The sequence below is a fragment of the Onychostoma macrolepis genome, chromosome 16 (assembly GCF_012432095.1).
Source record: "Onychostoma macrolepis isolate SWU-2019 chromosome 16, ASM1243209v1, whole genome shotgun sequence".
NCBI classification, from domain to species: Eukaryota; Metazoa; Chordata; class Actinopteri; order Cypriniformes; family Cyprinidae; genus Onychostoma; species Onychostoma macrolepis.
The window spans coordinates 4,353,388-4,379,924 of NC_081170.1; the positions used below are offsets into that span (position 1 = coordinate 4,353,388).

Consider the following 26,537-nt stretch of genomic DNA (forward strand, 5'->3'; position numbering starts at 1 on the left):
AGTGGCCGCACTATCTGTGCATTTACAAAAATGTGTCAAATATATACATAGCAGTTCAAGCTACTGATTTATTCAAATACAGCAAGAGGCATTAGTTCACAGCACTGAATGTGTGACCTCAGTTCACACCAGCACCTAGTTAAGATTTCTGCTCTAGTGACAGATGAGTGTGTAAATGAAGCATTCGGTGAACGCCGAGTCAAACCCGACCGCTATCTGTCTCTGCAATGCCTATTAGGTCTGGTTTCTATCTAATCCATATCAAGTGGCTTATATAAAGAGCGAGACTGAATGACACCACAACCAATGAATAGATCATGAACAACGCGGCGGAGCTAGCACTGTTCACCCGTTTAACACACAAGTGTTTAGCACAAAGTGCACATTGACCTTTTTAACGTGCACCACACCTATTAACGGATACAGCGACGCTTTCACCAACAAACCACTGCCAGCGACTGATGTCAACTTGTGCTACAACACAGAGGTGGATGGAATGACCAAATTCACTACATAAATTAATATGTCTGGGGTCAGTAGTATTTTTTTTATTTTTAAATGAACACTTTTACTCAGCAAGGATGCATTAAATTGATAAAAAGTGACACTAAAGACATTTATAATGTTGCAAAAGATTTCCATTTCATATAAATGCTGTTCTTTTGAACTTTCCACAATTATATTAAGCAGCGCGACTGTTTTCAGAATTGATAATAATCAGAAATTTTTCTTAAGCAGCAAATCAGCATATTAGAATGATTTCTGAAGGATCATGTGACCCTGAAGACTGAAGTAATGATGCTGAAAATTCAGCTTTGTTCACAGGAATAAATTACATTTTAACATGTGTTCAAATAAAAAAAAAAAATGGTTATTTTAAGTTTCGCAATATTAATGATTTTACTGTATTTTTAACACTTGGCTGTGCTTAAAATCCTTTACCTAAAAAATGCTTGTAAATTTCTCATCATGCTATATTATGGATTCAATCTTTTTGTCAACTTGTTTTCTTTTTTAATTAGCACAGGTTTTGTATTATTTTTTGGAAGTGATTGATCATAGGGCTCATTGATCTGAACTCATGCACCTCAGTTTTTGAGTGAAAAAAGCAATATTTGTGGATAATTTTGGTAATATTCACGCAAAAACTGAGGTGTAGGCCTATATAAACTCAGATCAATGATGTCTACAATCAACAAGTTCCAAAAAAAAAAAAAAAAAAAAGAGCTGATTGAAAGAAAACAAGTTTATAAAAAAATTCTATCAAATATTTGGTAACAATATAGATTAAGAAGAAATGTATAAGCAATTTTTTTGAGGCCAGTCATTTTTGTACAGCAACACCACAAGTATAAAAAGATGGGAAAAAAATACCAAAAAGGCACAAAACTTATCAAAACTGTGGACATTGTTATAGCACGTGTGAGAAAAGTCAGTAAGTTTTAGTCCAATGCAATAACATTAATTAGCATTTTTGGAAAAAAAGAAAATCCTCTCCATGTCAGCATGACCAGAACAAAATATGAGGATTAATCAAATAAATGCAACCTTGTGAGCACAAGAGACTTCTTTCAAAATCATTTTAAAAAATCAGACCCCAAACTTTTAAATGGTAGTGAATATAATACGTTAATAATAATTAAATATATAAATATAAATATATAATTAAATAATATAGTTCTTCCTCATCTAGGCTCCTTTCTAACGTAAAATCTTTGTTCTGAAAATTCAAATTACTCCTGTAAGCTCGATTTAGACTGATTTATTCATGCAACATGCCTCAAAAGTTTCCACGTGATAAATATTGTCATCTGTTGTGCGCTGATGCTGGATCGTGACTGATTTCAGCTGCTGATCAGAGACCGGCTCCATCTTCACAATTACATTCTGCTGAACGCATGAGAAAAAGGCTGACAGGCAGTGTTTTAAGGGCACAGGCTGGTCTGAATCGTCTCTTTGTCACAATCCCCACGTCAGCAATAACAGCCATTTAAAACTGCTGTTTTAGTCAAATAAAAGAGAATAATGGCTCTATGGAACAAAGCAGAGATAACGTGTAAGAACAACACTCATACCAGCACCTGCTGTCAGTCAGCAGCATTTTAAATTAAGGACGAGGGTGTTTACCGCTGAAGAATAAAAATAGCAACTCATTATAGTAACAGGGTTGCCCTCAAATTACTGTCAGGTCATTGTTTTCATCTCAAATTAGAGATTTACACTAATTTCCTTATAGCCTCGCACTTAACCTATGCACTTCAATACTGTTAAGAGTTTCTAAATCTGAGCTCGGCCCCAGCCTTAATGCAACCTACGCCCCTCAGAGAGCTCCCTTCACAGACCGAAATGAACACGTCCGTTAATGGTGAAACCACATCCTCTGACAGCAATGAAGAAAACACACTATACCAAACCGCCGATTAGGACATCAGCAATACTTCAAAGCAATTAATCACAGGTACTGACTCGATCTGCTGTACCTGCTGCACAGAAATGCATGCAACTGGACGGTTTCGTTTGCTTTCTGCTTGCTGTGAAAATTGCGCTTAATTTCGATTCTTTGTTCAAAGTAAATCTGGTAGAAAATGATTGTGTTGCACGCTTACAAAAGCTCCTGTGGTGATGGGTTCTTGAAAGCTGCAATGCATCTTGAAAAGTAAAATTGCAATTTATATACAGAGAAAATTGGCATAATAACAGTCTCACCAGCATTGGTATCAAATTAACATGGTGGGTCTTGATGGAGACGTAGCAGTTAAATGCATGTGCAATACATTACATGCGCAGAACCAAAAAAAAACGTGTACATTTCTGAGTGTAATGATTGGGCAGTGTTTCAACTCCATTCACATATCAGTCAGTTTCCAGTATGGAACTGAAGCTGTGAGAAATCATATGTGAAAACACGCAGCGCTGATTCATTCGTCAGATAAGGACAGCGTCAAACAGCAGAACTGAGATTTACAAGATCATTGCAGGACTAAATGAAAATGTAAAAATAGTGTTTTCAAACATATGAAAGCCAGATATTATTATTTTTCAGCCTTGTTTTCTTGAGATCAAGACATCTCTTTCTTGTGATCTTGACATAGCAAAATATATCTTGACAAAAATTGTTTTCTGGAGTTTTCGTGAGTTATTAAATTGTAAAAATATTTTGCTGTGTTACTTTTTGATCAAATAAATGCAGCCTTGTATATAAATAATCTATTGTTAAATAAATGATTAACAAAAGAGAGAGAGAGTACTGTCAGTGGTGCTTATGTGGGCGACACAAGTTCGAATCCGGCTTATGTCATTCATTTCCTGCTCCCTGCTTTTCTCCCTGTCATTTCCTGTCTGCTCTCGAACTATCCCTATCATTAAAACAGCAAAAAAAAAAAAACACACCACATGACAGATCTTGGCGAGTTTGAACATAATTGTAGACAACGTAATGTGAATCATCCTATGTCGATGATGATGACATATAAATTAATCAGCAGCTCTGCTTAACCTTCTTTCTCTGGAATGCTCTGAATATTAACAATCACATCTAGCGGATAAGGATTTTTAATTAGACTACTAAACAACATGAGAGAGAATCTTCTGGTTATTCTGCAAAATTTATGTGACGTACGTGTGTGTGTGTCTCTCTCTCTCTCTCTCTCTCTCTCTCTATATATATATATATTGTATATGTACATACAATGATTTTGCTGCAATACAAAAACTTGGTCAACTTAAATACATTGTGTGAATCAGTTCAGACTTAAAAATCTGATTCAATGATTGTAACAAGTCTCCATGGCATTTTACATGCATTCAAATGTTTTGGTAAAAATTCACTGTTATTCAAACAGATGCATATAATGAACATGCTTAAATATTCTTACATTTGATCATTTAGTTCTAACATAAACATTTAATTTCATAATTTGTTTTCATATTTATTGTCTAGACCTAGTGTGAATTTTCAATCCTTTCAAATGAGATGGGAAAGAAGGAAATGTCAAGAAGGGTGAACAGAAAGAGAAACTCCACAGGAGCCTGCAGGAGAATGATACAGTCTATACTTTGTTCTCTTCATCGTGACAGGCTGTTGTGAGGCTAAAGATCAGTCAGAGCTTTCCTGGACTCTACAAGACACAAATGTCAATCGCTTCACTATCTATCTGCTGGTGGAGTGAGATTCAAAGTTCAGCGCCAACAGTGACAAAAAAGAGCACAGGTTTCAATACTGTTCTTCTACAGTTATATATACACAGTATATCCATCACTGGGTTAAAAACAGCTACACTTGGTTGAATATCTTTAGGCTAACACAGATGGGTTGTTGACCCAAACCAGTGACAATACAAGAGTCTGATACATTGTTTCCTATACACCACAATTCAGAAGAGCTACTACATTAACTGAATCGGTTACTGGTGGATCAGTTTGAATCAAACCAAACAACTCACTGAACTGCAGGTTAGTTGACTCAAGATGACTCGAAATGAGTCAAGAATCAAAATGTGTACTTTCTGAAACTAATAATTGGTTAAAAATGAAAATTTGCCCAGTTAGTAAAACTAAAATCATACTGGGTTTCCATGACAAGTTCAAAATAACATTTTTGCAATAGAATTTCAGTTTTACCGAAATAAATTTAGTGCTGCACGATTAATTAAAACAAAAATGAAACAGTGATATGGCTTAGGGAGAGAAGTGCTTATAAACCGGCTGTTGTTAAGAAAAGAGAAGTGATTTTCTGCCAAAATAAAAGCTTGATAGTTTAGGTTTTGAAAATGAAATGAAGACAATCAAAAATATTAATATTGTAATTTTTGTATTATATCTGTAGTTTTTCTTAACTCCTAGACTTAAATAAATAAATATTAAATGTTTTATTACAACATCACAAAAATATTTGATTTAGTAGTACTACTACTACTACTACTACTACTACTACTGCTAATAAATAATTATTAGTAATAATTATCGTAATGTCATTACTAATAATAATTATTATATAAAATTAATTATGGGTGTACAATATTGTATTATAGGAGTGTCACTGTCAAGCAAGCCGTCACACCCAAAATAGGCCTCCTGTTGTGAAAACAATGTAGGAAACACGGAGTCTGCTGCTGCTTATAGAAGGTCGTTCATGTCGCTGTGGTTCACCTGAGACGATCGAGCTAGCCACATGGTTTGACTGAGCTGAGAAACACGAAAAATCTTTCCACAGGAAACACTGTAGTTAGCACAGGAACTAAAAGCAACGCAGAGAAACTAATTTAGCTGAGGGAAAGCATTTCCTCTTCTACAACTAAACTCTCCTCTAAACAAGTCGTTCGACATTTGTCACATTCTTGCCTTCTGCCAGCTTCAGCACAGGACTTTGACCACAGATGGCACAAATACAAACGTTACCGAGCCACCAAAACTAAATCAGAGTAAAAGAAGAGACTGTTTCAAAGCTACTGAGCAACAGTGGCTGACCGCTTCTGTTTGGCAACCGTATGACCTACATATAAATGTCATCTGTCCGTCTGTTTGGGCAAACTTGTGCTGGTTAAAGTCTTTATCTTTAGATGGAACTAACAAAATGGTGCCACAACAGTTGACATGGGGAAGTAGAGCAATATTTCCTGTCACAGCTTTCTACAGTAAACGGTCAAAATTTCCCAATAACGCACAACAAATTCGCTAGAGACCACTGGAAGACTGACTGGAATAATTCATCCCAGACTTCAAATGCACGGCGGTGAATTTTTCTCTCGCTAGAGACTGTGAAAGCACATTTAAAGCAATAGCAGCCTTGAAGATGTGCAACTGCTAAATTTGCATAAAAAAAGCCCCAATAAATACTTGCAGTCAGTATGTTTACCTATAATCATGGAGTACACACAATAAATGGGTGTTAAACAAGCAGAAGGGCTCATGTTACCCAAGATTCAATATCACTCACATTATCTGAGCTAAACAAGTCTGGAACGGCACTGGCATTAAGAATTGGCATAAAATGAGTCCATTTCGACATGTATTGGCATAAAATGTGATGCGTGAGGCCATTTCAACATTCATTAGTTACTAGTACAGTCATTAGCGCACATTCCTTTGCTAACTATTGATAACTAATTAGGAAATGCTATCTGTAACAAATTACCATTTCATTCTGTGTGGTTCAGAAATCCACTGTTCACTCAACCAGTTGCTGATGCATATTCCACTTTCACTATTAATGATGACAAGCACAAAAGCAATTGTTAGTGACATGGGAAAAGATATCAGTTGGGTTAATGCAATTGATGTCTCATAAACAAGTATTAGTTAAACTGGAATAACTATTGGAAATAATTGGATTAGAAGCAACAACTGGAGTGAACAGTTGACCTGTGAACCGCAGATCCCTGAAAGGATACAGCCGATTGCTTAACTAGTCATTTTAAACACGCAGATGCTAGTTAGTTTGAAAGGAAAGGAAAGGGGAAAATGTAAAGGAACACACGTGACTTCATCTTGACTGATGTACATCATGAAATCACAAAACGCTTGAAAAGAACACATGATCTCATCTGGAGGAAACAGCAACGACATGTTCACGGTGGGCTGTGATTTCTGTACATCTATAACATAAGCCCCCAAACCTGTGGATGTAGCCGTGTATGAGGGCGAGGTTTGAGCCCACAAATGAGAAAAACGCCGATGCATTGATTGTTTTTACCTTAATAATACTGGCCTTCCGTGGGATTCCAGTTTTGCCGTCCAGCACCACAGACGCGTTGGCCGTCTCGAGCCCCTGGTTCTCGGGCGCACACAGTCCACAGTCCCCGTTTGAGACCGACACCTCGCTCGCAGCTCTGCCGTCCGCATCATCGCCGGGCTGGGCGGATTTCCCGCCAGCGCTCGGCGATGAGACCCCGCAGTTCTCGGCGACAAACTCCGCCATGAGCCCCGTGTAACGCACGCAGCAGCCTGTGCCTGGCAGTATTAGCTGTCGGTTCGAGTAGCGAGCGATTGGAGCTCACCGAGAGAGAAATGGAGTGCCATCGCAGGTTTAATTCTCGTCGGCGTGTCTGCTTCGGCTCGGCAGCATCTGTCGCGTTCGACACATTGTATCTGCGCGCACCGCGTTCGAATGTTTCAATGTTACAATGTTGCAAGTGTCATTGTTGAGGCGCTCACGCGGGTTTGACAGATACTGCCATCTGCTGAATTCACTTCACATCGGTATAATACACTACTACTGTTGCTATTTCGAAACACCGCGCAGCAGATCCGTGATCAGACAGGGCTTTACGTGGAAGTGCATACATGTCAGAACATATATGCTGCAGCCTGCAGGGAGACCGGGGCAAGTTGTCAAATGGGGAAATTCACAGGAAACTCGCTTCTCATCTACGTTATCTCAGTAACTGTTCGGAGTCGCAAGTTTTTATTACACGATTCAACAAATGTTTGTTGCTTTCAGAATCCTACTTCAAAACTTTAAGATAATTTGTGTGAATTCTGTCATACACTCAGACAAAAGGCAACTATACTGTATAATGAAGGTGGATTCTCAAGACAAGTGTGTTTTGTCAGTATTGTATTTGAGCAAGTTGATTTAAGAGCTATAAATTGAAAGAAGAAGAAAAAAAAAATTACACCGTTTGACAATGCAATGATAAACCCCTCCCAGACAAATATTAGCTGTATAAAATGTTTATATATTTATAGTAGTTGTAGACCGGCATTGCTAGAGATGCTTTGCTTCTGAGTAATCAAATTAAGCTATAGTAAGGTAGTTGAATTTATACAGATTACTTAATAATCATAACACCAATTTAAAATGATTTTAGAGGAATATGCATGCATGTCAAGACAGATGGCTGTTAACAACTTGCTGCTGTTGTTTATTAGTCAAAATGTGCTGACAAATCTGTTCTTTGTGCAGTAAATCATCTCGACAAATATGAAAAGATGACGTCTAGTAGTTAATGTGAGTTAGCCAGGATGTCAAAGACTGTTAAACTACATCAAAAGCCACAGTATGTTCAATTAGTAGAGATGATATGTAAATATTCATGCATATTAAAAATATTCATATTATTTTTGCAATACTTTCTGATGGCACTGGAGATGCAGGAATACACGTTACTTTTAAATAGGTTTGTGAGCTACTCAAGTGAGTATCAGTATTATCTGTTGCATTGTTTACATTTTACATTAATAGATCATCAAGTGTCTGAGCCTCACCAACCATTCAGGATTCATACAATTCATAAAGGATTTCTGACTGTTTGAGTAAATTATGCCAGTGCCACGCCCTGCCATATTCTTTGGCCTCAGGTGGCCATATTGAATTCAGCATTTTTATGATGATTATTAGTAATGACACGCCATATGCCAAGTTTGGTACAGATAAAGAGAAAAACTCAGATTGGTAAACAAATATACCCCAAATATATATAAACCCCAAATATGATAGAAACACGTTGAAGTGACTTTTTCCCTGGTGGAAGTGTTATTATGGATTACAGACCCATTTTGTCCAGAAGTGATGGTTTGAAAATATCTTAATGATGAATTTGTTTCTCACAAACATGCAATTTTTCACTTTTAAAGATGTTAATTGATGGACTGGAGTGGCAAGGATTACTTGTGGATTATTGTGATGTTTTTATTAGCTGCTTGGACTCTTATTCTGACGGCACCCATTCACTGCAGAGGATCCATTGGTGAGCAAGTGATGTACTGTAAATTTCTCCAAATCCGTCTCAATGAAGAATTGAACTCATGTGCATCTTGGATGGCCTGAGGGTGAGTACATTTTAGTACAACTCTAATTGCAAATGGAGAGACCGGGCACACATGACTTCATGATTTTGCTCTTTTTATTTCCCCAGCACTGAATCCAGTCCAGAGCGTATGACACATGAAAGCCTGCTTGTTATTTGACCACCCTGAGCAGTTTAAGCCCACCTCCTCACATTGTGCTCTCATACACATGACATGCACATTTCACCAAGTATCTTTCAAGCAGGTGAAAGTTGCACACGCTCGAGGAACACGCCAGACACGGATGTGCGGTTATACACATTTAACACAGATCATCAGCTGAAAGGAAAAGAACAGTATTCTAATAATATCTTACAGGAAGCATGAAACATTTGTGTTGAACATATAGTGTGCAACAGAGTCACCTGCTGGACACTTAGGCTATTACAAAAATGTTCCCATATCAGAAAACATCAAGTACCTTTGCACTGTAACAATAAGTGCCAGTATCTAATTATTATTTTGTAGATTTTTCCCCCTGCATGTCTTACCCTAATAATTGTGATTATTAATTAATTATTTGATTTTAATTAATCAAATAAATCAAATTTTAAGCCCATAAAATAATAATGTAAGATGTTTTATTATACAATAATAACAATTATTATTATTAATAAAGGATCTTCTCTTTGTTATTCCTCACAATTTATGTTGTTATATAATTGTTTTTTTTCCACTTTGTGTGAGTATATATAGTTTTTACTATAAACTGTAATCTGTAAGTATAATAAATGTAAAAAAAAATTTTTTAAAAATATATTTAAAAAAATGTGTGATGTGATTATATTGCTGGATTATGGTGCAGAAAATATCATTACAGGAAGATTCCAGCACACTATGCATAGAGTGACTGAACGTTTCTCTGCCAGCAGTCCGTCATTTGTGACGTATCCTGTTTTCACAGTCTTAAGTTGTGCTTTCTCCAGCTATTGTTTTCAGTATGTGGGTTTACAAGGCTTATAAAACACAAATGGCTTTACTTATATGTGATTGTATAAGCTTTACTGAGAAAAAAAAGTTTGAGGTAATAATGTAAAACAATGCAGACTGGCCTTTTTCCATCATATTATTAAAGTACAGTACCCTTGATTCTTAATAATCATCATATTTGAGGTATTCCACGTAGAAAGAACAGAAACAGAAAGAAGTTAGAATATTTCACATTATAGGAAAGATGTGCTAGAACTATCCAAAAAGGCCGTACTTCATGCCATATGGCTATGGAAGATTTCATTTCCTCGCAATGGGGATGATTTTTTCTTCACACAGACAACTGGCTGGACACCACTGGCTCACGACGGTGTGGTCACAAGTGGCCATTTCTTTCAGTTCATCGCAGTTGCGGAATGTGTTAATGTACGGACAGGGATTAGCTAGAAGAAGAGAGAATTGAAAGTCAGTGAAGCAATAAACTCTTCTCAAGTCATCGTTTAGGTTCATTTTGCAACTAAAAACAGAAATGCACTTACTGCACAGACTGTCTTCACAGTCGTCCGGACAGGCGGCACACGGATCGCCCTGCGAGTACGGCGGGACTTCTCTGAAATTCCCTCTGAAATGGAAGAAGAAACATGGATGAACAGATCTCAAATTGTGTTTAATTTGGAAATAAAACCTTACAATATCACATAGACGTACGCGCGGTAGTAATGGCATCCGTAGAAGTAGGAGCTTCCACACTGAGCCACGGCACAGCCGACCTCATACGAGCTGTACCACACCACCTGAACACAAGCACTCCATCTTTCAATGTGCCATTTAATGATACTACAAACACCTGCATTGCAAATCTGCTGAAAAAGAAGTGTGCTTCATTGTATTAAAAGTGCATCTGTAGTGCACTTACAGTTAACTTTCACACCACACTTTAAATCACTTAAAAGTGCGCTTTAAAAACTTTTTAAATTTAATAATTGTTATGCTTTAAAAAAGTCACTTATTTTGATGTGTTCACTAACAAACTAAACCTCAAGAAAAGTACAGTAGAGTAAATATACTAAATTGCAGCTTCATCATTACAAATGTTTAATTACAAATATATACACAACACACAACTTTAAATATAAATTAAAGTATATTTTAGTTTACCATAAACCATTCTATAATATTTCAGACAATAGAATTATGAAGTCATATATTAAGTACTTAAGTGGGTCCAAAAAGTCAATTGTAAAAACATGCAATTAAGGGTCTGAAAACATTACATTCAGTTTGCACTTAAGTATAATCTTTAAAGAATATTATTTTCGTATTAAATAAGTAGCTGTCTTTTTAAAAGTATGTTAAAATCTATCTTTCATGAGGGGGTGTGCACTGGTTCAGAATAACCAAACAGTTGCCAGTAGCCATTGATTCCCATAGTATTTTTTTCCATACTATGGAAGTCAATGGCTACCGTCAACTGTTTTGTGTTCAACAGAAGACAGAAACTCATACAGGTTTGGAACAACATGAGGGTGAGTAAATAATAACAGAATTTCATTTTTGGTTGAGCTATCCCTTTAAAGAGCTCCTAAAAGCTGTCTAAATGGATGAAAAATCTTTCTTTCATCCCCCTTTTTTATAAGTAATAAGTATATATATATATAAGGGATTTTAAGCAGCAAATCATACATGACTGTTATATAAACTAAAAGCTATACTGGCTTTTTACTAAAAAATATATATGAATCCTTCTTGCCATTTGAAAGATATGAGCGTAGTTAAGAAATCCAAATAAATAATCACCTGTGTGTAATGTCCAATCGGCTGACCGTTGCTGGATCCGGTGGGATATTCATAATTGTTGACTTCACTGTGCCAGGCATTTATCACATCAGTCCATGAATAAACCGCAGAGGCCTTGAAGAGATTTTCACCCATTTCATATCCTGTCCATTAGAGAGAAAATACTCAATGAGGGAATCTGCAGCACTGCATCTGGTGGGCCGCAGCCTGGTTGAAATGATAAAATTGTGGGGTTTTTTTAATGATTTTTATTTTGTACACTAAAGCCTGTAAAAGAGAAGATGTTAATACAAAGGAATTTTACGTATTGATTTTCAGAAATGTTTAACTAGTATTTTGAATTATGCATTGCAAACTCAATGGATCCTTTTCCATTTTTCAATGCATTTTTCTTACGATGTACAGTAATAAACTTCAGTGCTGTATTAGTTCGTTCAGTGTCAAATCCTGAAGTGAAACCCGTCGAGAATGCACTGCATGTGACTGTGACACACTGTCACTTCTTCCTGCATTTCCTCCTTCATCTGTATGGACTAGTCAGCATGTCAACACTCACTTGCACAATCCTCCTGTATAAATATTAGGTCTATATGCATGTGGGTTGATGAAAGAAATCTTCTGTTTTCTCAGGTCTAAATTGCTTTAGTTGCATATGCCGTGGCCTCAAAACATATTTGGACAGTTAAGCCACATTTATTAAAAAAAAAAAAAAAAAAAATGTATGCGTTTCAAGTCAAGTATTTAAAAAACCTGTACTTATTAAAAATCATCAAAAAGTCAGTTAATTAAAAGACACTGAAAAGTTCATTTGTTTGAAGATATATTATCTATGCATTCATATTTATATTTGTTATTACTGATTTAAGTATCCAGACTGGTTTTGGGGTCAGTATAGTTTCCAATTTGTTCAAATATATAACAGCCAAAGGTGATCCGCTTCCCCAGCTGAGACTTCGTTCCTGTGATAATTTGATAAAAAAATAATAAATAAATAATTAAATAAGTAAGCAATTTAAAAAATAATAGCATTCTGAGAATAACTTAACATTCTGAGAAAAAGGTCATAATCTTTAGATATAATTTCAGAATTCTGACAAATTTTCCCACAATTGTGAGTTAACAACTCTTTATATATTGTGATTCTGATTTTGCGAGAAAAAAATTGAGATATAAATTGAGAATTGCAAGAAAAAAAAACTTTTTCTTTGAGAGATAAACTCACAAATAACTTTTACATTTTTTTATTCCAAGACAGAAATCAGCTTCCTTAAGATTAGTGACCTATAGTGCAGAATCTACAGTATATTCAGGTTTTTCTGTTTATTTACGGGTTTTAAAAAAAACTGTTTAACTTTCAATGTACAATGTAAACAAACACATGCGTGCACACACACACACACACACACATATATATGTTTGTCATAAAATATTAGAAATAAAATATTAAAGTACTTAAATACTTTGGGTTTCACCATTGGCTTGCTATTTGGAGGATTTATCAGCTTAGTAAAGCTTTGTAAAGCTGCTTTAGAACACTATGTACTATGAAAAGTGCTCTAAAATGAAATGAACTGACTGTAATTGTGGGTAGCATACCGTCAATCATGCGGCTGCTCGGTGGTCCATGTGTCATGTTACACTGATCAATCCAGCCTTGAGCTGACTGTGCCACAGCATCGCTCCAACTCTACAAATGACACAAAACACTTTCCATTCAGCATGTGACAGCATTTCACTAAGATGCATGTTTAAAATGTGAATTATAAGGGAATGATTTACCATTTTGAGCATGTTGCTGGCAGTCGGCTCCACAGCCCTTCGGTAGGTGTTGTGCACATCCACTATCTCCTGCTGGACAGAAGGCATGTCCGTACAGACGCCTGTGAGGGGAAAATCAGTCTGAAGTATTTTCAGTTATCCAGATTTATAACAGGCAGTATGGTAATATAAGCTTACCTGACTGGAAATCCCACCACATGAAAAGAGACAAATATGAAAGATGATTATTTTTGCTTATTGATAACAAAATCACATCTAAAACTATAACAAATGTTTATATATAGATTACAGAACTGATTTCAAGCATGTTCATGACATTTTTAAAATCATCAGAAACAAATTTAGTCAAATGTTACTCATAACAAATAATAAGTTGCCAGTATCATAAGCAAAACAGCAATTTATTCAAATCAAACTCACCAAGCTGCAGGCATCGATCATATGGAGCAACCCCAGGATACAAACTGTTACTGCAAACATTTTTGCGTCCTTCTGTCCAGCAGATTGCAGAGGCAGTATGTAAAAATAAATAAATAAATATCATAAAGAAGTAAAAATTAATGATTTAAAATTATTGTTAGAAAATATGCATACATTCATACACACACACACACACACACACACATAATTTAAAATGTTATAAATTGTAAAAAAATAAATAAATATTTAGAATATTTGTAAAATATTTTTTAATTAAAGAAAAAAGTTAGTAAGATTTTTTTAATATAAAATACAAGTCGTAAGAAAAATAATTTAGAATATTTAACAAAAAATATATTTTTTACTATAATAACAGTATATCACCATAATCACAGGAAGAAACTGACATTTCAATTTTGAAAGCTCATTTTGTAGTATAAATTGTAAAAAAAACAGTGTTAGGATGTTAAAATGTACAGTTAAAATGTTAGGATGAACTTTTGTAGTTCTTTTAAAATATAAATAGTAAAAAATAGATTAAAAATAGAGGAAAAAACTGTCTCATATTAAAAACAACAAAATACATTTAAAAATACAATTTAAAATATAAAATGTAAAGATAAACTATAATTTAGAATACTACCAAAAATAAATCCACTACAGTTGCAGTCAAAAATGTTATGAATAATAAACTCAAATTTCAGTTCTAAAAGCTTCATTTATAGTCCTTTCTCAGATATACCCAATATAAAACATAAATCAAATATAGTTCATAACAATCCGATCTGCTCCTCACCTGCCCATATGATGGAGGCGTCTGAGATGTTGTGGTCAAGTCCCACACTATTCTCTTTATATTCCCAGCATCTTAATGATCTCAGGAACATGTTCCCATGTCAGCAGTGACATGTGACACCACTTGAGCAATATGTTCACGAAACAATACAAAACCTGAGAGGCTAATAGTAGAAGCAAACATGAGAGTGTAAACACGAGGGTGTAGGTTTAGTTTAAAGAACAGCGTGAATTAACCCGCAGAAGAATGAGGCAAGATGTCTAAAGAACCTGCAAACAAAGCAACAATGATAAATCGAACAGACAACGTGGCAATGGACCAGAGTGTATAGTTAAAGAATACACATTATACTCCTTATTGAGAGGAATAATTAGTCAGAATGAAATAGAAACTGTAGACAATCGCCCTCATGCATTCAGACTATTACAGTGTGACGTTTGCTGTATTTCATCAAGGGATTTTTGAGACCAGGTTCAGTCTGACTGAGCAAAATAAGCGTATATTTGACCTGGATAATTAACAAACAGAAACATTAGAGTTATATCAGATAAAAACCATTAAAGCTTAAAGCGTTCTGTCACATCAGCTGTGTCTCCAGGGCTTTTCAGAGGGTTATAATGCAATGGAATGTAATCTTTCAAAACATGACAGTCTATTGCATAGAACTGACTCTTTTTACATCATTGTAAGACCTTTAGGTTTCAATTGAACTATTCATTCCCTCGTCTTAACAGGATGATTTGATGGCAGTATTCTGCTGCAGGAGTGACAGGTTTATATTCCTGCAGTTATTGACGAGCACAATGCCTCTCATGAGTACAATCGCTGAGTGATAAATGACGTCAGTCAGTCAGTCAGTCATATTTATTTATAAAGCACATTTAAAAACAACAGCTGTTGGCCAAAGTGCTGTACAAAATTAAAACATATACCAAAATACAAGAATAAACAAAACACAGCAACAGATAGTACACTACAGTTATGCCACTGTGCTCACTTGAGACCATGTGCAACAGTAAATAAGTACGTTTTAAGAAGAGACTTAAAATCAGCGTATGTTGGAGCAGATCTTATATAAAATGGCAAATTGTTCCAAAGCTGTGGGGCAGCCACTGAAAAGGCTGACGTATTTACAGCAGGCCGAGCAAATCTGCCATGAAGATCACTGCAGAAAAAATAAGTAAAAATAGTTTTTTGAAGTTGTAAATGAAACAGATTAAAGGTTGTATGTTTTACAAGAAAATACTATTTTAGTTTTTCCACATTTAATTCAGTGTTACTTGCCATTTCTTTGTAGTGATTTTTTCAGTATATCTTATATGTTTAATATATATTAAATAAAAAATTAATCAAATGTAATAATACAATTCATATAATATATAACAAAATGTCTCATTACTTGTAACAATTTTCCATGATTTGTGACCTAGAAAGACTGCGAAATATATTTTCAGGTATATCTTCGGGTCATTACTTCCATGTTTAAAAATTATCAATGAAAATCTGAACTATTAATTAACTTTGTACATTTGGACACATATATTATCCATCTACTGTATCTATCCAATATAATATAATATAATACTTCACATACGGGATATAATTACATATCTGTTTTATATTATATTCTACTATATTTTATATTAAATTATATAATTTATCAAATTTAATAATGGAATTTATATAATATATAATTAGTACAATGTTGCAAATATATTCAGGTCTTTTGTTCACTTCCATAAGTTAGAAGTTAACTTAGAAGGTTAAACTTCATATATATATATATATATATATATGTATGTATGTATGAAGTTTATACACACACACACACACACTGTATATAGCATCTATCTATCTGTAAATACTTTTTACAATATAATAAACCTAAATATAAATAAATGATACATTAATTTATAAATTATAAATATATATAATAAATATACACATTATGTTACATATAAATGATAATATTATACTGGTATATAAACTATAAATAGATACATAGATAAACAGACAGGGATAGATTTTTAAACATCGAAATTAAGTAACTATTCAAAGGAAAATGTATATTTTTGATGCTGACACGTGACACCATTTCTAAAAACCCTCGGAGCTTTTTTGCAGTTTGCTTAAATAGCCGTGTTGCGTGACGAAGTACAAATACTCCATGTAGTCTCTCTTTTGAAATCATTGAAATGGCATACATAATTCCACAACGATTAGACACATGCTTCAGATGGGAGTAAGTCACTGCTTGACTTGTCACGTCAACAATAATGTAAGGGCTTACACTTCTTTCAAAAAGGATTCTGAAAGAAAATATATCAAAATCGTTCATCTTAGTCAAATTAAACCAGGTCCAGGCAGAGAAAAACACCCACAGGAACATGACCAGTAGGAGGCACTGTGGCACCAATATCTAGATTTCACACACACAAAGTTTCTTCAAGTTGTCTCACACTAAGAGTTATGTGTGTTGATACATTTTGTTTAAAAATCACCATGAATTCAAAGGTTTGCCCGCTTTTGGATTTCAAAGCTATCCGTCATTTCAAGTGGTTTTCAAAGTAAGGTGGTTGATTCCTGATATGAATTTGATGTTGCTAGGGTCGATTTTAATTTATAGCCTATTGTAAAAATATAAAACTAAAATGCTAATAAATGGTATTAATATTTTAGTTTTGGAAGATATTTATCAGCGTGATGCCTCAAAATATAAATCCAAATATAGGTTGATTTATGAGCCTGTCTGAAATATGTGTTCATCACTGTGGTCGCAGATGACCTCAGCATCAGACGAAAGGCCATCAGAGGTCATGCAGTGCTCGTCTTCTGTGTGTAAGGCTTGTTTTGGTCCAGTGAGAGCATCGGTGCTGATGAAGACAGGGGTGAGTTTGCTCGTCTTCTGCTGCACTGCACACTTTTTGTTTTCCTCTAACAATGCAGTTAGTGAAGTGTTCAATGACGCTGTGGTGCTCTTTATTTTCACAGGGATTACGCAGTGATTAGTTCGCAATAAACGCAGCGGTAATTACGCAGTGGGAGCTCTCATTTTCCACCATCTCTCCTTCCTCTTCAAGCTTCAATGAAAGAGACTCGTTTGGTTGACATATCAAACAATCTCCATACAGTGGGGTCCAGGAGTCTGAGAGCAATTTTTTCTAATTAGTACAAAATGTTTCATTACTTGTGATAATTTGCTTTGATTAGTGACCTAGAAATGTGCGTTTGAGTATTTCAGTTTATTTGCAAGATATATATACATACATACAAACACACATACAAAAATATTACAAAACTTATTATATTATAATTATAGACTTTACAATATAATTTTATATAAAATTATAACATTTTCTTTACATATATATTGTTTATTCACATACGAATATGTAGTATATATATGAAGCATTATATCGTCAAGTATTTTAATAATTCAACAGCCTACCTCATGATGAGTAGTTTTCAGAGATCGTACTTGAGACAAGGATCAGTCGCCACAAGGATTTCCTGTTTCAGAAAGATTCATATTCTTTCATCTCGTCTCATGTCATTAATTTGTGTCCTGGGGTCAGTTGTGTCCTCTGCTGTGCATAAAATCACCATCAACCGTCTTTGAAATGGGAACGTCAATCTTCTCGAGTGCCTTAAAGACAATATTTCCTATTAAAACACTTAGACTTCTGATGAAATGCTGGTGTGTCATTTTCATCATAGAGATGTGATGGATTAAATTACAGTGATTATGGTGTGATTTGGACCGGGCTGTCGTGATTTTGTCAGTCCCCTCTCTCTCAGACCGGTCTGAATAATGGATTCACAGCTATAGGGGGCCTTGTCTGGGGTTTATGAAAAATACATCTCTCTACTGGGGCCGGCAGACACAGACCCTCTCGCCCCAGAACAAGCCACTGCCACAAAACCTCCCCAGAGGAGAATGAGAGCGCTCACAGGTCACTCTTTCACTGCTCAGTTACGTTTCACTGAAGCCAGCTTTGTTTCTCTCAAAACTCTGAAAACAGAAGAAAAAGAGAGAAGTGTTTTCATACAGTAAGGGCACAGTGATCTGGATCATTTAGTTTTGGTTAGGGTCATTTTGATTGCATGCTTTGTTATCACATTTGAGACATTGTCTATACTCTAGAGGATTTAAAAAAAGGTTTTACTCACCTCCTTGAAGCTCTCGAATGTCATTCTCTGTTCCATGAACTCAATCCGGACCATTGCTTTTACAAGAACTGGTGGTGTTTTGCCTTCAATCACCTCATGAGCTTTGCTGGATAGAAAGATATAATAAATGTTGGCCTGTTTCTTACACAAAGCTATCATTCAGTAGATTCAGAATATATAACACATGAGTTGCATGTTTTTGTCCTTTTTATAGATCAACAGTCATGGAAATTGAGCATTTAACTTGTTATATAGAAAGAAGCTGTGTAAACGTTCTTGACTGAACTATATATGTGACCCTGGACCACAAAACCAGTCATAAGTGTATATTATTTTGAAATTGAGATTTATACGATTAATAAGCTTTCCATTGATGTATGGATTGTTAGGATCGGACAATATTTGGCTGAGATACAATAATTTGAAAATCTGGAATCTGAGGGTGCAAAAAAATCTAAAGTTGTCCAAATGAAGTTCTTAGCAATGCATATTACTAATCAAAAATGAAGTTTTGATATATTTATGGTAAGAAATTTACAAAATATCTTCATGGAACATGATCTTTACTTAATATCCTAGTGATTTTTGGCATAAAAGAAAAATGGATAATTTTGACCCATACAATGTATTTTTGGCTATTGCTACAAATATACCCCAGCGACTTAAGACTGGTTTTGCGGTCCAGGGTCACATATTACAAAATATAATATAAAATATACTGACCTCGTTTATTTGATCAAAAATACAGTAAAAACAGTCATTTAAAAAATAATAATTCCTTTAATTATTACTAAAACAATTATTAATATGTCTTATAATATAATAGTATCAACGTTAAAATAATAAATAAATAATTAGTAATACTATTACAATTAAATAACTGTTTTATGTATTTTAAAATGTAATTCATTCCTGTAACGGAAAAGCTGAATTTTCAGACTGTGCTTCATACAAAACTGCCACTATTTTAGAAAATTTAACATACGTGTTGTATGGATCACTTTTGTTTCACTCATGTTTCCATTTCGGAGCGCAACAGTCGTGCAAGTCATGCAAATAATTGTTAATATATAGAAAGATGCTGTGTAAATATTCTATTCTACTGTTTGTAAAATAGCCATTTTACAAAGGCTACACTTATGTAATAAAAATACAGTACAAATATTATTATAATTAAAATAACCATTTTAATATATTTAAAAATGCAATGACGATGTGATGACGATGCTGAATTTTGTTTCCTTTTTGGAGCTCAACAGCCGTGCAGGTCATGCAAATAACTTAACGTCTTTGAGGTTTTGGAGAAACAATTGAGATACTACAGAGATCTCATTGCTGATTTTTCACTCTGTTTACAGTATTTTGCTAATTTCCTTGCTCTTTCAGTCCTCCCGCATTCTGAGCTCTTATCGTTGCTTTATTATGTCCCTGTAATTTCTAAAATAACTGCTCCCGCTCTCTTTTTCTCCCTTTTATCCATCTCCCTTCCCCTCTCTCTCTCTCGCGCTCCCGCTCTCGCTCGTACTCAGCACCTCCTCCTCCTTCTCCTTCTCCTCAGTTGGATTCTTCAGTCGGTGGGCAGGAACTGTGTCGGTTTCTGAAGAAGCCGAGAGAGAGAGAGAGAGAGAGAGAGAGAGGGGGAGCGAACTGTGTCTGGGTCAGCTCGGTCTGTCATCTCAGACAGTCAGAGAGAGCGAGAGAGAGACAGACAGCACGGCACGCAGGCAGCAGGATACAGGAGGTATGTCAGAGGATGTGGTTTCCCTGAGCTTGCAGAACATTGCACAGACATACTTTGAGCATGACCTAACGGCAGCACGCAAAGTGTGTTTTCTGCGCTCCGCTAGCTGCCTGCCGCAGGAGGACTGATCCGCTCGGGATCCTCGCTTCTTGTTATTACTGTGCCGTCACATCCAACGGGAAACGTACCGCCGCTCTCGCGGTTCACGCGCAGGACGGTGGATCGCTGACTCAAACTTGCAGCCTCCGCGTGTCGACAGCTCCACAACAGGTAAGCATTCTGTCTCCATTGATTTCCTCACTTCATGAAGCGTGCCGTCTGTCTAGGAGGAAAGCAAACACGACAACAGTGCTGTGATAAAGAATCAATCATGGGAAGCCACAAGCCACAAGTTTGCCACTGTGTGATGCGCTACAGCAAGCGTCTTGATCCGTTAACACAGACACATGCTCCTTGTAAAGCCTATCACACAGATCAATGGTTTAGTTTGAGTCACATGTACAAAGTGTGATACTGACAGGAAGACTGCATACTTGCCTTCAATGCTTGACCGATGGCTTTTTTAAGAAGTGTTTCTTCAGCACCTCATTTCGGTTGTTTGCCTGAAATCAAAGGATTTTGGTGACAAATTTCTTTAATAGGATGTATTTAAATAACTTTGGAGCATGCATTCACTAAGTCAAGTTAGACAGCATTATTTGTATTCACACTGAAAGCGAAAATGAAGCAAATGTAGGACAATCTGAAGATATTTGGTGTTTAAAGTCGTCGACATGAAATCAAAATTCAGAGCGATTTTCTAAATGCATGTTCAATCAAAATGTCTATCTTGTGGTCAAACAACAGACTTCTCCAGTCATTTAGTGTGCATAAACCCACCCCTTTCTTAAAGTTAACTGCAAGCTCACATTCAGATCCACCATCCAATCAACATCCGATGGACAGAAACAAGTCCCCGCCCAACAATTTTTCTATTTCGTTAATCCGTTTCTCTCGGATGTACATCACAGTACAAAATAAAAGATCTGTTGCTACTTTTGTTTCATCACAACTGTAGTATCAGCTGTAACTGTTATGTGCAGTGTAATTTTGAACCAATGAGATTTCACTGTAGGCGGGGCTTCCTTACACAACAGTGCAGAAATATACACCAAAAGCCCAACAAAATATCCTGTTGATCATCGAATAAAACGTAAAAATAACCTTTAGAGTGTAATTTTTATTTTAAGCTTTTATTAGGCGTTTGCACAAAAATCTCCCTGCAATGTTCCGAGAATGTTAGTGTTATTTAAAAAAATTTAACGTTATCATATACGTTGACATATTTGACAGTGCTATTTTAGTGTAATTTATATAACACTTTTTTAGTATTATTTTTTTTTATTGGATTTTATTCTTATATTTTAATTAAAAATTTACTTTAAACATTTAATATTTTTTTATTTTAAATTTTTGTATTTTAGTAATTGTGTGTACTTTACGTTTTTGTTTTTTTGTTTTTTTCTTTCAGTTTTAGCAATTTTAGCACTTTAGCTTACATTTACTGTAGTTTCCCAAGGCAACATTTCTAATTTTATAATTTGTTAGTCTTTCTTCTAATATATATATATATGTGACCCTGGACCACAAAACCAGTCTTAAGTGTTAATTTTTCAAAATTGAGATTTATACATCATCATCACCAAAAAATATATGACAATATTTGGCCGAGATACAACTATTTGAAAATCTGGAATCTGAGGGTGCAAAAAAATCTAAATATTGAGAAAATCGCCTTTAAAGTTGTCCAAATGAATTCTTAGCAATGTATATTGCTAATCAAAAATGAAGTTTTGATATATTTACAGTAGTAAATTTACAAAATATCTTCATGGAACATGATCTTTACTTAATATCCTAATGATTTTTGGCATAAAAGAAAAATCTATAATTTTGACCCATATAGTGTATTTTTGGCTATTGCTACAAATATACCCCAGCGACTTAAGACTGGTTTTGTGGTCCAGGGTCACATATAGTGATAACAACACTAGTTTTTTAACAATTAATTATTAATTTTATTAAACTTTTGTATAAAAACTTTTGGCAGTCTGATCAAATCAGTCAAGAAAGAGTTAAAAATGTTAAAAATCAATGCCAAAACTGGAAGGTCATGTTGAGTACATTGCATTGTTGCACTGTTCTCTGTTGTGTACTTCACATTTTCTCAACTGTACTAGTTAATCAAACTATTCTTTACATACATCTAGAAAATTTGCATACTGTACACAGCATGCATACTAAATACTGCTGAAAGAGAATAAGTAGTATGTTAGTATGCTAATCTATACACAGTCGAATTGTGCTGTTGATGCTAGTAGGCGGTCCCGCTAACGGTCCCTGTCAGTCATATTGCCAGAAATTGCCAACTCTCTTTATAAATGAATGTCTTACGGACGCAAATCGCTGTCAGTGTGAACGCCCTTTAAGAAAGGAATGTAAGAAAAGAGAACAGAGAAGGCAAACTGTCATTAATCAGTTCCAGACGGCGGTTCGGAGGCTGTGCGCCGGGCGCCTCAGGAGCCGCACACAGAGCTGCTGTTGTCATGGAGGAATCTGGTGCATCATATCACGGGCTAGTCACCTCCGACCCCACGCATACTCGCTATCAGAGAGTTACTGGAGAGTATTGCTGACTTCAGTGTCATATGTGCATCAGCAGAACCCTTTTATTACAGCTCAGAGGATGTTTCCTTGGGAGAGAAAAACAAATACCAAACAAACTCGATTTTGTGCATTTTCAGAAAGAAATATGAATGGTACTCGCCTGTGCAAAAGTCTCTGATGCGATGCTAGGGTGCTGTGAGTGGTTTCCAGGGTGCTGCACTGTAAACAACCTGCAATAACAATGTGAGATATTAAAATCTGTTTTACTGTGCCCTTGTGACATTTAAAAGTTTGATCACTACTGATAAAATAAAGTGCACTTTAAAAATCATCATAATTTTAACAGTAGAAGACTGCAAATGCCATGATAAAAACCTGTTAAGTCGTTAACTGTAAGTTCCCTTACTATATACGATGCAAAACTGTAAATCTAACAGTAATCTTTACAGTAAATTTTCATCTTATAATATGTAGCAAAAAGTAAATAAATAAATAAATTGACAAGTTAAATCCATAAGACCTAAAATGATGCTACTGTATTTTTACAGTATTTTTTTTCATTTTTTTTTTTAAACAGCGTATCATTGAAAACAGTAGCAACAAAAAATACAGGTCAAGTTACATATTTAATACTTTAGTTAGGGGTTTATTCAGATCACTACAGTAACTACTATATAGCAATAGTAATAGTGGTGCTTGACCTAATTTACACTAATGAGACAATTGCTGACTATACAGTAAGAACAGAGCTAATATGTGACCCTGGACCACAAAACCAGTCTTGAGTCGCTGGAGTATATTTGTAGCAATAGCCAAAAATACATTGTATGGGTCAAGATTATCCATTTTTCTTTTATGCCAAAAATCATTAGGATATTAAGTAAAGATCATGTTCCATGAAGATATTTTGTAAATTTCTTACCATAAATGCATCAAAACTTCATTTTTTATTAGTAATATGCATTGCTAAGAATCCATTTGGACAATTTTGAAGGCGATTTTCTCAATATTTTGATTTTTTGCACCCTCAGATTCCAGATTTTCAAATAGTTGTATCTCGGTAAATGTTGTCCTAACAAACCATACATCAATGGAAAGCTTATTTATTCAGCTTTCTTATGATGTATAAATCTCAATTTTGAAAAATTGACACTTAAGACTGGTTTTGTGGTCCTGGGTCACATATTAATAACATTAGTTACTCAATATATGTAAATTATATATTAAAATAAATTGGATGACCATGTGTGCGCTTTTTCCCCACACATGTCCTGACAAGGATTTTTAAATTGCCAAAGGTCCAGGTTTTGTCTTTATTTTCCTACAGACATGCTCTCTACAGCCCGTTCTCTGTAAGTCCCGCCTTCTCGCACACCACGATTGGCTGATTGTGTATAATGCCTGTACGCTATTGGTCAGACTTCTTTTACTCATTGCCTTCAACAAGTACATTTTAGGCAATTTAATGTATTGGTCACCCTCAATAATATTACTATTAACGTGGAAGGCATAATTAGGTCTCTGATGAAAAATACGCAAGTTCGGAACTTTTGGAAGTAGACTTGAGCATGTTTGAGACATTAAGATCTCTTCTACTGTTTTTAACAGTGGCGGCCTTTTTCTTATTAGAAAATCTTGTGAATAACAACTTGATCTGTAATTTCCTTCACCTTACAAGTCACACGCAGCAAAAGTGTAGCTAATTGTGTCTTTCTGACTCCTGCAGCTGTTTGTTCTACCTGTATCATCATCGGAAGCTAGCTGGTGTGTTAGGAACATGATTAATACACGTGAAGCTTCAATATTTTGGTAACCTAATTAGGACAGAGAATCCTCTCTTGTGCTCAATTAAACCTAATTTAGATAATTGGAACGCCTTAGTGCATTTGAAACTTAATTACGACATCCTTCCGAGACGTGACGCGCAAAAAGCCCAGTGTGTTATTCGTCAGGCGCTGTACCTGTGATCTCTGAACGGCTTCTCCTCGCGTTCAATTAGGGCAGGCTCTCCTCTGCTCTCTCTGAGAGAAAATGTACACCCTCTCCTGTGATTAGACAGCCTACAAATCAGATGTCACATTCGCTGTCTGTGCCACGCATTCGGCACCTTCTCCGCAGCTGAGTCAGTTGAGGAGATGAAACGCAGCTTTAGCTGTGCGCCTTGATGGAAGATGAATGGTAATTTTTGTTCTTCTCCTGCGTGAGGTGCCACTTTGAAAGGATTACGCTTCCCGGATGTGCGCGAAGATTAGGTTCTTCCCTCCTGTCGCAGCGACGAGCTTCTGCCACAAATATTCAGGCCGCTGGCGATGCCTAGGCACAACACAGAACAATCAAAGCGGGAAATATGCAAGCGCTGCAGGAAAACACACGCAGAATAAAACAGCTTTAATATTTCTTGAAGACTCATCGACTCGCTTGGTAAAGAGTGGCCGGAAAATTGCAGCGATATTGATTGAGTCGTGTTTGAGAAGGACATGTCGATACTTTGCTTGAGTGCAACAGAAGTTGAGCTTTGTTTTAAAAGAGTAACAGATTCAGATCACTTTCTGGTAAAGTGCATATTTCAAGAAAAAGGGACTAAATGCTTTCATTCTAATTTACAAATTTACTGGATTGTTTCCACTGAAAACAGTCTCACACTTTCACACAGCATACTGTCTCACATATGGGCACTGGGGTGGGTGCTATGATAGAAAATGTCATTTTTTTCTTGAAAACAAAGGTTCTTTATTGGCAGAGAGAGTCCCACGAAGAACATTTAACATCAATGGAATCTCAAATGTTTCTTTAAACTCCTAAAAATAAAGATTCCATTTTTATTCCCTTCTTTATAAAAATAAAGATTTTGCAGTGGTGCCATAGAAGAACTATTTTGGGTTCCCCAATTAAACTTTCAGCGAACAGCTCTTTAAACAACATTTTTAAAACCTAAAGAAACTTCTGTGCAATGGAAAGGTTCCATGGAGGACAAATGTTCTTCATGGAACCATAGATGCCAATAAAGAACATTTATTTTTAAGAGTGTATAATGGGAAAATGTTCAAATGGTTAGTTTTAAGAACTTTAGGGGAAAAAATGGTTCTTTAGCACAATAATTGTGTATAGTCACAATATATTCAGTTTTCACATTCTAAAATTATATATTCAGTGACCACGGGTAATGCCCAATTTTAGGATTAAAAAAAAATTATTTAATACTTCACCAACAGAAGAAACTTGGATTTTGCTGTTTTCTCTTTTTAACAAAAAATCAGATTATTCATAACAAATGAACAAGTGTGACAGTTTAAAAGAAATGTTACATTATAAAACACTATAGAATTTTGAAGAATGTTGGTAACCAAACAGTTGACGGTAGCCATTGACTTCCATAGTATTTTTTTTTTTTTCCTATACTATGGAAGTCAATGGCTACTGTCAACTGTTTGGTGACCAACATTCTTAAAATATCTTATTTGAAAAAAAACA

At 35.4% G+C, this 26,537-nt stretch overlaps 3 protein-coding genes and 2 long non-coding RNA genes across 26 annotated transcripts in view; 2 read left to right on the forward strand and 3 right to left on the reverse strand.

The window, feature by feature from the left end:
* LOC131521688 (inactive phospholipase C-like protein 2) overlaps positions 1 to 7,240 on the reverse strand; it is a 45,554-nt gene extending 38,314 nt beyond the window's left edge. The window contains exon 1 of the mRNA XM_058746637.1: positions 6,692 to 7,240. Within this exon, the coding sequence (XP_058602620.1) occupies positions 6,692 to 6,916 (225 nt within the window). The 5' untranslated portion in view covers positions 6,917 to 7,240. The remainder of the gene's footprint in view (positions 1 to 6,691) is intronic.
* Positions 326 to 8,993, forward strand: LOC131521693 (uncharacterized). Of its 3 annotated transcripts, none has more exons than XR_009266341.1 (4): positions 326 to 532; positions 3,941 to 4,452; positions 8,637 to 8,769; positions 8,856 to 8,993. It is a non-coding gene; the product is annotated as an uncharacterized LOC131521693 (long non-coding RNA). The 3 variants fall into 3 exon arrangements; XR_009266342.1 differs by having other exon boundaries at positions 3,941 to 4,210; XR_009266343.1 differs by lacking the exons at positions 326 to 532; positions 3,941 to 4,452 and adding an exon at positions 5,515 to 6,571.
* On the reverse strand, positions 8,931 to 20,950 carry LOC131521690 (cysteine-rich venom protein ENH1). Of its 3 annotated transcripts, XM_058746643.1 has the most exons (12): positions 20,609 to 20,950; positions 18,680 to 18,785; positions 18,248 to 18,521; positions 17,958 to 18,155; positions 14,510 to 14,672; positions 13,710 to 13,785; positions 13,294 to 13,394; positions 13,111 to 13,201; positions 11,515 to 11,657; positions 10,426 to 10,511; positions 10,257 to 10,339; positions 10,018 to 10,160 (listed from the first exon to the last, which is right to left on the reverse strand). In XM_058746643.1, the coding sequence occupies exons 6-12, from the start codon at positions 13,771 to 13,773 to the stop codon at positions 10,018 to 10,020; spliced, it is 711 nt and encodes a 236-aa protein (XP_058602626.1). In that variant the 5' UTR covers positions 13,774 to 13,785; positions 14,510 to 14,672; positions 17,958 to 18,155; positions 18,248 to 18,521; positions 18,680 to 18,785; positions 20,609 to 20,950. The 3 variants fall into 3 exon arrangements, with proteins under 3 accessions (XP_058602624.1, XP_058602626.1, XP_058602625.1); XM_058746641.1 differs by lacking the exons at positions 13,710 to 13,785; positions 14,510 to 14,672; positions 17,958 to 18,155; ... (1 more) ...; positions 18,680 to 18,785; positions 20,609 to 20,950 and adding exons at positions 8,931 to 9,066; positions 13,471 to 13,523 and having other exon boundaries at positions 9,992 to 10,160; positions 10,426 to 10,577; XM_058746642.1 differs by lacking the exons at positions 13,710 to 13,785; positions 14,510 to 14,672; positions 17,958 to 18,155; ... (1 more) ...; positions 18,680 to 18,785; positions 20,609 to 20,950 and adding an exon at positions 13,471 to 13,507.
* Positions 18,794 to 26,537, forward strand: part of LOC131521689 (raftlin-like) — a 95,864-nt gene continuing 88,120 nt past the window's right edge. For both annotated transcript variants that reach the window (XM_058746638.1, XM_058746640.1), the window contains exon 1: positions 18,794 to 20,690. The gene's annotated coding sequence lies outside the window, so the exon portion shown is untranslated. The remainder of the gene's footprint in view (positions 20,691 to 26,537) is intronic.
* Positions 20,964 to 26,537, reverse strand: part of LOC131521691 (uncharacterized) — a 33,652-nt gene continuing 28,078 nt past the window's right edge. For all 17 annotated transcript variants that reach the window (XR_009266328.1, XR_009266339.1, XR_009266334.1 and 14 more), the window contains 2 exons: positions 25,028 to 25,379; positions 20,964 to 23,296 (listed from right to left, as the gene is read on the reverse strand). This is a non-coding gene — a long non-coding RNA (uncharacterized LOC131521691). The remainder of the gene's footprint in view (positions 23,297 to 25,027; positions 25,380 to 26,537) is intronic.